Source organism: Bemisia tabaci, chromosome 10, assembly GCF_918797505.1.
Source record: "Bemisia tabaci chromosome 10, PGI_BMITA_v3".
In the NCBI taxonomy this organism is placed as follows: Eukaryota; Metazoa; Arthropoda; class Insecta; order Hemiptera; family Aleyrodidae; genus Bemisia; species Bemisia tabaci.
Window position 1 is genome coordinate 22,276,089 of NC_092802.1, and position 11,866 is coordinate 22,287,954.

The window sequence follows — 11,866 nt, forward strand, 5'->3', positions numbered from 1 at the left end:
CCCTCCAAAAAGCCTTTAAAAGGACGCAAAGTATCTAACTAAAGCGGTGCATTTAGACGAGTTTCTCCTTCACCTATGGTCTACTTTTAGAAATAAGGACTTTCTATTACATCATTTATGGTTTTTTTTTTAAAAACAGCGTAAGTCACTTCAAAATTTTTGACGAAACAGCCGATCGTCACAGAAGACGAGTAATTGTACATTTCTCAAAAAAATTAATATGAATCATTCTAGATATTAGATTTTTGACAGTTTTGAATCAAAATTAGTGCTAGTACGAAAGTGCCGGGACCTCCATATGATGATTTGAGGTTAAATTATAAGATGAAAATGAGTTTTATCATAATAGGAACAATTGTAAGGGCAGAGAGCACCTGTGATAATGATTAATTTTGATGGGTTCCTTCCTAACCCATGGTCCACATCTCAAAGTGAGGCACTTCACTACGAAATTCGTAAGAAAACCACATATCTCACTTTTACGAGGCTTCAAATGTGCCTCTCAGCGTAATTTCATGGTGCCAGAGGGCCACTTTTAAAGCCCCATCCCGCGGCCGCATGGACTCAAATTTGTCTGTAAAACTAAAACGTGGCATAAATATGTCTATACTCAAGGATAATCCACGAAGAGATTGTTAGATAACGGATTAAACACTTTTGCAAGACTTTAAAGTGACCCTCCCATCCGCTTTCAAATTATTTTTTTTATCCCTCTTTCGAGGGCGTAGGGGCCAGGGAAACAGGTTGCGTGACCAAATATCACCCAATTTGGTACTAAATGGGTCAGAGCTGTTGGAAAAATACAATTTCAGTCGTTAGTATCGACATAATTTTTCCCATTCATGTTTGTGAAAATCGCTCAAAAGTCCATCTTTAAAGTGAAAAATTTCAATTTCCTCAGTTTTCCTCAGTCTGTCACCTCTGAATCCTGAAAATACCCATTTTGGACTATAACATTCCGCCTTAAACCGCTTGAGCGCAGTTGAGCGCAAAAAGAAATCGGACTCTGAATTTCGAAAAAAACGTTTACTTTTACATCACTTTTCAACCTCCTGTGAAAATCACTAAAAAAGGAAATTTCGAAAATACTGTGATTAGTTGTGTAGAATATACCCCTAAGAATGTGTTGCACATCCCCGAAGTTCCCTTTTATGGCCGCACAGTTGAAGTAAACTGATCGACAAGTAGCGCGCCAAAACATATCAAAATAATCGCTGAGAATTAGGTAACTTCGTGGTCTCTTCGCGGGAAATTGAGCCACTCGAAAAATGGTATATACATGTCTACCAGGGTAAAAAACAGTGTAGATTTCGAATATCACATTGGTTTTCCAATAAAAAAAAATTTAAAATTGAGGTTTTGGCCAGGTTTTTCGGTCAAATACCACAGTGTGCGCCGCCGCGGGATTTAGATGGTATCAAATACGTTGGAACATATAGCTAACTAAAAAGTAAAAACAAGCGGGAAAGTTCTAATTAGAGTCCCTTTATACTGAGAGTCAAGACAATTTGAATCCATTTCTGATTGGTTCCCGTATTTTAGGCCTTCACAGTGTCACAAACGGGAATAAAGATTACAGTTTCACCGATTGCAAAGATTATAATCTGGAATGGACCGGGGAATTACGGGTTCGGCAAGGAACAAACGGAATGAGGGAAGGAACTAAGAAAGGAATTCGAGAATGGGCCGATCAAAGATTACGAAAAACGTTCAATTTCTGTAATCTTTATTCCCGTTTGTGACTCCATGAAGGGTGTTGTCTTGACTTTCCGTATAAAGGGACTCTACTTCTAATACTGTCGTATTAGAAAAGCGCTCAGGTGTTAGTAAATGTATTTAGTGAAGAAAAGACGTATAAACTTCGTCGACTTGGCTGGAAAATGGAAATAAAACATCAGCTGATAGCAAACAAAGGTTATCAAGGAAACCGTAAACGCGTATTTTTGTTTCCCGAAAATGAGCTCACCGTTGAGCTCATCAGGCGCGTTTTTTTTAGGCTTCATTTGAGTTCAACGATCAATTTCGATAAGAATTACTCTACCGCTAAGAAATTTTCTTATAGGCAAACGATCGAAACTACCTGCGCATTACGTTAAAAGCATAAAATACAGTTTTCACAGCCTTATTTATTTTAAAAATCGACCCCCCCCCCCCCCAAAAAAAAAGCCTACGAGCCTATGAGCTGGTGCTCCATTTAAACGCATTAGCACTAGTATACTAGTACTTAGAGGCAAGTCGAAATCAAAAAGCGCTGCCCATCGGCTGAGCGCTTAATACTTAAATGATAATGGAAAAGTTCCGTGATACTATTTTTACGTGTTTCATTATTCTACGAGTACCTTAGCCAACATGAAAATAGTAACATGTTTCATTCTTCTAAAATATGTACAAACGGTATCAATGCTACTTTTCCTTTATTATCTTCTTATTTTTACTTACAATTAGTGGTACCAATATAAATATTTTCAATCAACTAAAAAGTGTTGTGAAAATTTATGATTTTCTCATAAATAGCCAGGAAGTTCCGGTAATTGTACTGTCTCTAAAGTTACCTTACCACCTTTATTTTCACCAAAGACGGTGAACGGAATATCTCAGGGTATTCGAGTATTGAGAAGAAAAGACTACAAGATGAAACAATAAGGTTTGCGGGTTGATAAGAAAATTACAGAGGTCCTCTGGTATTAATAATTCCCAGGAAATTGAAAATTTTGTCAATTATATTTTCTCACAATCAGTGCAAAACTCAAATAATAAACCAGTAGAAATTTCACGAGGTATCTTTTAGTTCAAAGAAAGAATTAATGACTAATCCTCGATACACAATATCTTTCAATAAGTTGTAGATCGTCTATGAAGTCACTGCAGCCGTGAAGTATGACACTGGAAAAAAAGTCGCTTGGATCTAGAATCTAGACTCTTAATAACATTGACAAGAAACAATATCCTTAATTAAATCGGATTTTTCTTGAACTGAAGAGTCAAGCATCTTGATTGAAGCGGGTTTCCTTTTGATTTAAGCAAAAACCCGATTGAATCAAGAGTATTTTTTCTTGTCAATGTTTTTAAGAGACTGGACTCTAGATCCAAGCAACTTTTTTTCCAGTGAATGCTGACGAAAGGCGCAGATACTGAAGATTTTTTATAAACTTTCATGGCGGCGATAGCTATATCTTTCCTCAGCCAAGAAAATCAAAAACACCAGCGGTCAGCATGAACTCGATCCAATCATAATTGACCCCTCTAGGCATTTTAAACACCTTGTCACCCCAGGTGTCCCATGTATGTACGCAGAGCCAGTACTTGATTCCATTTTCCTCGCCCCAGCCAATGATTTTGAAGTACTTGTCCCAGGCCAGGAATTTCCTGTTTGTTTTTTTCTGGAAAATTCCTGTTTTGAACATGAACACCAATCGTGATATTATTATTTGTTTATTAATTTTATTTACATTAGAGTGCATAAATGACACAAACTCAGTGTCAAACTATACTTGTCATTGAACCCCCCCTCCCCAAAATTTACATTTTAAACTTCATTATAAAGATCGTTTAGAAAATAAAATTCTTTACAAAATAATAAGATTTTTAACCCCTTGAAAAAGCTTTATAACTTTCCTGTCTTTCAATAGTTTTCTTAATTTCAAGGGAGGATTATTTGAAGAACCTGATGGCAGAATGAGACACTGACTGTTCAGCGACCTTCAGACGAGCAATTTCAAAATTTATGAAGGGATTTCTAGTGTTTTTTAATATTCCGCTGGTGATCAAGCACACTAAGCACAGGACTCGGTGCATTTTTATCGCAAGATGTTCTTTGGATACTTACCATCTGGCTTTTCCAAAAAATCATTGTACATGATAACACTCGTCAGGACCGATCCATAAGCCATGATCTCATTCCGTATGCAAAACTCATTCCTCGAAGTCATATAAAACGTTGTCACTAGATTTTTTAGGAATGGAAAAAAATATACATCATTATATTAAAAAAAGAACAAGGATCAAACCATGCAGTACTGAAGTCTGTCCCCTCAGAAATTTCAAAGCGTTATTAAAATGTAATGAAATCAGACAAAATGTGGCTAAGTGTTCAGGGAAAATTAGATAACCACAGTTCACAAGCTCAGCTATTGAGTAATCCTGCACCATTTGCCGCAAGAACACAATACAATTTTCAAAAATTGACTTTGTTCACTGTGGTCGATTTTGAATGACCCTTTTTCGGGGAGAAAAACTGTGAGATCGAAAAAAAAACTATGTTAAAATTTGCCGTTGCTGTTGCCAACCTCCGAAATGATTCGGTTTCAACGATCATGCCAACATTTAAAAAGCAAAGCATGGCTTGTATCATCGGTCCGATGTTCTTGTGTCTTGAGAATATTGCAGAGTTTTCAGCATCGAAAACTGAAAATCAATATTTTTTAACCCAAACGCTTTTTTGTTTGAACAGTTTTGAACAGTTTGAGTTCCCACCATACGGCGCATTTTGCCTGATTCAGGCTTAAATATGGGAACTCACCATTATCGGTAACCGTCACCAATAACTAGGCCTTGTGAAAAATGAAATACACTTTGCCGAGGAAGGTCGTATCTTACATAATTTTTGGCTATTCATGTGAAAACGGGCCCTGAAACTTTACAATTAAAAGTTCTTGACTCAGGACTTCGAACTTCTGTGAAATGTCCCACCCTACTAAAAGTGAGTCAGCCTGACGTCAGGCTATGTTTCATAAAGTACCCTGAGTCTGCGACTGATTCAGTCTGACATCAGCCTGAATCAGTCTGACTCAGGGTAGTTCATAAGACATAACCTGACGTCAGACTGATTCACTTTTACTTGGGTAAGGTGAAGGGGTTGCGAAGTGAACAATGGACCACTAGACAAGGTACGAATTGAAATAATCTGATACATGTTTCTTAACAAGAATTTCACGTAGAACACGATTCGCTCAACGAAACTTACTGAAACCAACTCCTAACGAAGATATTAACGTTTTCATTTCACATTGGTTACGGGGAATTTGAACTGCCCGCTCACAAGAAACTCAAAGCTCTACGTGAGTCAAATCGCGCACTACAACGGTTTCAGCAAGCCTCTCAATCGAGCAATATACATCTCCCACCGTGTGTTGTTCAAACTATGAGCAATTTGCTATAGCTGAGCCAAAGCGTCAAGATTGAGGTTGCTAGATTTTTATGTCGCAGAGACTGTCATGATAACGTTTAGCGCTCGATGTGAAGCACGCAGAGCGTTGAGTCTTCATGAGCGGGTGGTTTGAATTCACGCATCAAGAATCATTGAATAGCTTTGTAAGGAGTTGATTTCGGTAATTGTCGTTGTGCGCATCGTTTTCTACGTGAAATTTTGGTCAAGAAACATGTATCAGAATGCTGAAATTCGTACCTTGTCTAGTGGTTCATTCGCAAGTTGTAGGAGCTATTTATCTACGATTAATCACAATGCGTTATGAAACCCAGAACATAGAATTTCACTGATACTCACATTTTTTTCGATCTTTATCAAGAGGTGTTTTGTATTTCTGATTCGAGCATTTCTTGGGACAATCGTGGTCAAAAATGAGTTGCCCTTTGCATGCGTTCATTTTATTCTTTCCGGCAAGGCCTTTGCTATCCGTGTACCAAGAAGAATGATCGCAACCAGCATATGTGTAAGGCATACATCCCTGGAATAATAAAAGCATTTGGCAGAATATGGATTAGTCTTAGATCCAACCCTTCCCATCGGCGAATTCCATGGATGACGAAGGAATACGAATACATTCAACACTAATTTATTATTTTTACTATTTTTAAGATAGTTATTTGGACGTATTTCTACCAAACAGTGCTATGTGCGGGTAGGAAAGATGGGGTGTACTCGTGGTGAGCTGTGTAAAAAACAATGTAAAAGTGGACGTGATTACCTTTGGAGAAATAGAAAAGCGGGGTTTTACATTCTATCAAACTGAACCACGTGCACATTCCATGAGCCATGGACATGCAACAAGAGCGTTGTGGACAAGGCTCATGAGTTAAAGACTCGGATAGCTCGGATCATCTTCTCTGTCGTCGCCTCTGACGTCACTGGCGCTTCAAAATTCCCATCCATTCTTACGGTCCTCGACTAACGAGCACCCCTCTTCTTTTCCACCTGTCTCTGGTTCTGTTTGGCGTGCAGAAATACGTCCATTTGAGGGAACAGTCGTGTGATTTTACATGAATGGAGAAAAATCAAAGTTGGACAGGTGATATTAGGGACCAAATTTCGTCGACACTTTAGCACCAAATGTAACATCTCTTAACGAGTCAAAACTGCCGTAGCCGCACGACCGGCCAATCAAAAGATCCAAGACTAGCCTCCATACGATCGCGACGCATCCTGAGGGAAGGGATCATTCATAAAATACGCAACATGTTAGGTTAGGTTAGGTGTTGGGTTTAAATCTCCGTTGCGAGCGCATATCACACGATCTCCGTATTTAACATCTGTCACATCTTAATTATCAGAAACAAGCATCGAGTTTCGCACAAGAACATAGCGTCAATTTTTTTTTTTTTTTTTCTTCTGTGAATTTTATTTTTGACACCTTAATTGTGTTTTGTTGTAGAGGAATCACGGAAATAATTTTTAGTGAGCGACTTTCAATCTTGCAATAATAATATTCCTTAGCAGGGTGGGGAGTGATGATAAGCAGAGGTTCATGGTGTTTGCAACATCTTTCAAACCATACATTAATTCTAGTTATACCCTACATCCGATATAATGCACCGCAAACATTTTTATAGACGGTTAACTGCCCATATTTCTTGATTTTTGGAGTTAGGAATCAAAGTCTGTCGCATTGAGAACCAAATTTTGTCTCATTCATGCGGTCTACATGTTGAGGCTCCAATCTTTCATTGGGATAAAGCCAAAAATAGTATCGATGTGGTTTCCAAAACACCTTCTAGCTCGCCAAAACGTCCCATTACCCCAAATTATAGTACAGCACAATTTTTGAAGATGATTTTCTGTCTCTATCTTTTGCTTCTTAGATTTAAGAGTACTATTGCATTTAGAAACAAACCTTGCTTGATCCATGTGGTCCACCGGTTGGAACTCCAGTCTCCTTTGCATAGAGCCAAGAGTAATATTGGTATGGGTCAGCGGTGCATAACTCACCACAACCCAGGAGAGTCTCTTGAGACAGCCTGTCTCTGAAGGTGCCATTGGTGTATATGCAATACCGATCTGATATGACCGCAGCAATCGCAGCAGGCTGTGTTATGACAAAAAAATGTCAAAAATAAAAAAAAATAATAAAAAAAATACGGTAGAATTAAATAAAAACTTATTAAATCACAACTACACGCTTTATTAAAATACGAAATCTCAACACAAAAACAAGTAATGAAGGTGACAAATAGTACAAAGGTTTTGTAGTTAAAATCCTAAAATTACCAAAGTATACCTTCCGGCTCATGTCATCATTAGAGCACTTACAAAACTTGAAACATAAAAATAATTATAGTTTGGAATTTTTACTATATTTTACAATAATTTTTCAAAAATTTCGAACTGTAATTAAGATTATGTTCTAAGTTTTGTAAATGCTCTAATGATGGCGTAAGCCAAAATGTACTTTAGTAATGGACCACTAGACAAGGTACGGATTTAAGCATTCTGATACATGTATCTTCACCAGAATTTCACGTAGAGCACGATTCGCGCAACGAAAACTAATGAAACAAACTCCAAACGAAGATATTAACGTTTTTATTTCACATTGGTTACGAGGAATCTGAACTGCCCGCTGACAAGAAACTCAAAGCTCTACGTGAGTCAAATCGCGCACTACAACGGTTTCAGCAAGCTTCTCAATCGAGCAATGGTCATTTCCTACCATGTGTTTTTCAAACTATAAGCAATTTGCTACAGCTGAGCCAAAGCGTCAAGATTGAGGTTGCCAGATTTTTAAATCGCAGAGACTGTCATGAAAACGTTTAGCGCACGATGTGAAACGCAGAGCATTGAGTTTTCATGAGCGGGTGGTTTGAATTCACGCATCAAGAATCATTAAATATCTTTGAAAGGAGTTGATTTCGGTGACTTTCGTTGTGCGCGTCGTATTCTACGTGAAATAGTTAAGAAACATGTATCAAAATGCTGAAATCGTACCTTGTTTAGTGGTTCATAATAGAATTTTAACCGCAACACCTTGGTTCTTTTTATCACCTCCATTACAAAATGTTGTTGTTCGAATGGAACTCTTAAAAAAAAAACAAAAACAAATAGTAATCGATAGTTCCTATTCAAGGAACGACCGTGATGACCTTTACTTTCAGAACAAAAAAATTCAAAAAATTTCAAAAAAAAAAATTAAAAAAATTGTTTTTCTCTTTGAGGGAAAATTGTGCTTGTGTGTGAGCTTTTTCCCTCTCTGATGAGATTTCAGCTTTAAGCTGAATTTTTTACGCACGTTGGCTAAAAAACTCGAACATCTCGTTTTACTTTCAGATTTGAATCATTTCGAGTAAATTGAATCATTTATATTTTTCAATAGAATAAAGACTTACCGTATCCGTGTGACATGGACCTTCGTCTTCAACGTGACCGATCAAAGAGGCGCAATCCTTCCACTTCTCTCTTGCATCGAAGTAGGATGGTACTTTCAAAGGATCGGACTCCCATTTGGGGTCACCGATCTTCCTTACGATGTGGGTAGCTCCGGGAGCCAAACTCCTTTTCACTTTTTCTCGCAAGATTTTCTCCGTTAAACCGCGGTCAAGTCCTCCTCCCAAATTGTGCGCATGCTCATTCAGAGATTTTTGGATGAATGTTTCGATATTCTCCACTTCAAACTGAAATTAAATTTCAAAAATCCTCATTAAAACATGCGTTTTCATTTAATCCTATTTTAAAATACGTGCGTAATCAAAAGAGTAGATTTGGAAAATCTAATATCTTGTAACACATGGAGGGATTTTTTCATAGATTTTGTTCCTAGAATACGCATATATTTCGGTTAGCTTCATTCATTCGTTCATGAGACAGTTGGTGACAACATTTTTGAAGCACCCTATATATAACCAGACTGTCAAGTCTCTCTGGTTCATAATGCGAGACTTTCGTTATTTGGCTGATGTATTGTTTCAGTCCAGTTATAAATCCCACACACTTCACTGTGTCAAGCTTTATCCTCTCTTTCATGGTCTTGATATATTTTTCTTTCATGATTTGAGAGCGCAGGTTAAGAGCTTTCTGAGTAGTTCTTAGTATAAGAGTCGGCAGATATTACGCATAGAGGCTTTTCACTCAGAGGACGACCTCCATATTAAGCTCTACTTACGTCACGCACGTAACGATTATTTTAGAAAAATTTTATCTTAATCTCCGGATATGAATTGGGGGAAAAACTTTACATAAAATCTTATGAAGCGCGGAAAAATCGTACTCGTATTCTATCTGATTTTTTCAAAGTAAATGATTTCAAATAAAATTAACGCTCCTCATTCACTCACACAATAATTTGTTATTTATGTGTATTTTATTATTTTTTTAAAGTCGTTAAGATACATAGATTGTCCAAAAAGAAATGCAATAATCGACTTTTAGGGCGAACGGGAAAAGCTGAAAAAGGCGGTTCACAAAAATTCTTGTGGACGGAGTAAAAACCGATGAAATGAGACATGGTTGAGCTCTTTTGGTCCAAAAATTTGCCGAGATAAGATGTTTCTCCTGCGGATTTTTGAGAGACCGCCTTCAGGATTTTACGCCTATACAATCCTGGAGGCGGTCCAACATGCCGCGGGTAACTTTTTTCCATAAAATATGAACATGAGCCCTGATAAAATTGAACAACCTAACAGGTTATAAGACATTCAGCTCCGATAACTCACCGACCAAGTAGGGTGTTTTTTCATCAGCTCCTCAAGACTATCAGAGCCCTGAGTTCGGTGTGCAACCGCCAGCAATGAAATAGCGATGATGGCCAACATTCTCACGTCAGCGGTGGTGAATTCCTTGAAAAACACATATTTCAATTATAACTTGAGCCTCATTGTGCTTATTTGTTGGAGAAATTGCAACAATGCGAAGTGAAAATGAATATTTATCAGCTATTGTAGTTTTGTCTTGATAAACTGTATATTCTACCTCTATCGTTCCCTAAAATAAATAGCTTGTGCCCCAAACTTTCAATTTTTGCGAATTTTGCTAGTGGATTTAGTCGACTTTTCCAACCCGGTCGGCAGGGTTGCAAACCAAAAGAGAAGAACCCTCTGCCGAAGTCAGGAACTGAACTCAGTTGGTTGATGGATTTTGGCCAACGTTGGCTCCTTTTTTCAACCTACCGCGGGAGGTGGGTAGAAAAAATTTTGGGAGAATTTTGGATTTAGTCGTCCTTGCTACCAGCATGAGAACCAAATTCCTAGGGTACGCCTTCGCGTCACCCGGAGGGAATTTCGTTTTGTTGACAGATGTTGGCAGGAGTTAAATACTTCAACCAGATCCACTCGAAAAAAATACGCCTAAAGTCTTTCGCAGCCAGTTTTTCCTAAATGGGCGGATTTACTCAATATTAGACCAATTACATATGTGGGACGTTGCCTGGTTTTCTCTCATGCTCCACATTTCACATGCGAACTGTAGGTATTATATACTCTTATTCAGTGATTATATTCTCAATAAGCGAGAGAAAATCCACAGAAAGTTTTAAGGAATTATATCATATTCGGTTTTTGTAAGAAAGAAAAAAAGAAGAAAAAAGAAAAGAAAAATAAATTTGCAGTTAAATACGATCACTTTACTATGTAATTTATTTTACTGTCTTTTCAATGTCGCTTTTTGATTAGGTGAGTAAACTGTACCAGTGGCGTAGCTAAGAATTCTTTACCGGGGGGGGGGGGGGGGGTCCTGTACGATTTGGATGAAGCAAAAATAAGCTCATCGGTTAAATCTGATATTTTTTAAAGATCAAACCTAAAAATGTAATAAATTCCAGCCAATTGTATTAGAATTCTCATCACTCTCTGTCTTCTTCGATTTTTTATTTTTGGTCAAAGATAAATCCGGAGGTGATAATACTGAGCCAATTTCTGTGTTCTTTACTGTGTGGGGAAGTAATACTTTCTAGACAAGACCCTTTGTCGTATAGTTTTCAAATTATGCATTGTAACGAATATCAATACAATGACGCGGCCTTGTCAACTTTTATCATTTTTAGCTAAAGTGCTTATTCCCATTGATTTCTCCACCACGTCAAGTTCACTTTTTCTAGAGCTACTTTCTTATAGCTGGAGCATTTATGAATAAGGGTATAAGAAAATCTATCATCTAAATTCCCATGAAACAAAACTTACCATCCACAAACAGCCTCCACTGTGTCACAATATCCGCGATTGGCACCTACACCTAAAATTAAAGAAAACTTGCCTACCGTGGACGTTTCAACCGCAAGTGTCCAAACGAATTTCTGCTTATATCTTCCAAGTGATGTTTTTTCCGTATCTCAAGGGCCTCCTATCATATTTAGAAAAAAAAGATGAATCACGTTGCGATTGACGACAGCCACTTATGTCATCTTTCCGTTGAAATTTTAAATCATTGTTGAAAATACGAGCTGTGATGATAATCCAAACACTATCGGATGTGATTGAATGGAGCATAAGTATTATATCATAGTAAAAATACACTCATTGGCGGATCCAGCAAATTGGCAACATTGTCATTTCTCCATTTAAACCTATGGAAATGTATCGATTCTCGAAGGGGCCAAGCGCTCCGACAAGAATCGATTATTTAGCATAGGTTTAAATGGAGGGAATCTGGTGTTGCCTACCTGCTGGATCCGCCTCTGAATGCACTTTCGATTACTGATTTTACGTA

General features: G+C 37.7%; 1 protein-coding gene across 2 annotated transcripts; it reads right to left on the reverse strand.

The window, feature by feature from the left end:
• Nucleotides 1-2,632: 2,632 nt before the first annotated feature.
• LOC109042326 (cathepsin B-like cysteine proteinase 4) lies at nt 2,633-11,497 on the reverse strand. Of its 2 annotated transcripts, XM_072305233.1 has the most exons (8): nt 11,341-11,497; nt 9,880-10,002; nt 8,557-8,841; nt 7,068-7,259; nt 5,504-5,684; nt 3,827-3,943; nt 3,133-3,391; nt 2,633-2,905 (listed from the first exon to the last, which is right to left on the reverse strand). In XM_072305233.1, the coding sequence occupies exons 1-7, from the start codon at nt 11,341-11,343 to the stop codon at nt 3,180-3,182; spliced, it is 1,113 nt and encodes a 370-aa protein (XP_072161334.1). In that variant the 5' UTR covers nt 11,344-11,497; the 3' UTR covers nt 2,633-2,905; nt 3,133-3,179. The 2 variants fall into 2 exon arrangements, with proteins under 2 accessions (XP_072161334.1, XP_018914549.2); XM_019059004.2 differs by having other exon boundaries at nt 2,633-3,391.
• Nucleotides 11,498-11,866: the final 369 nt, after the last annotated feature.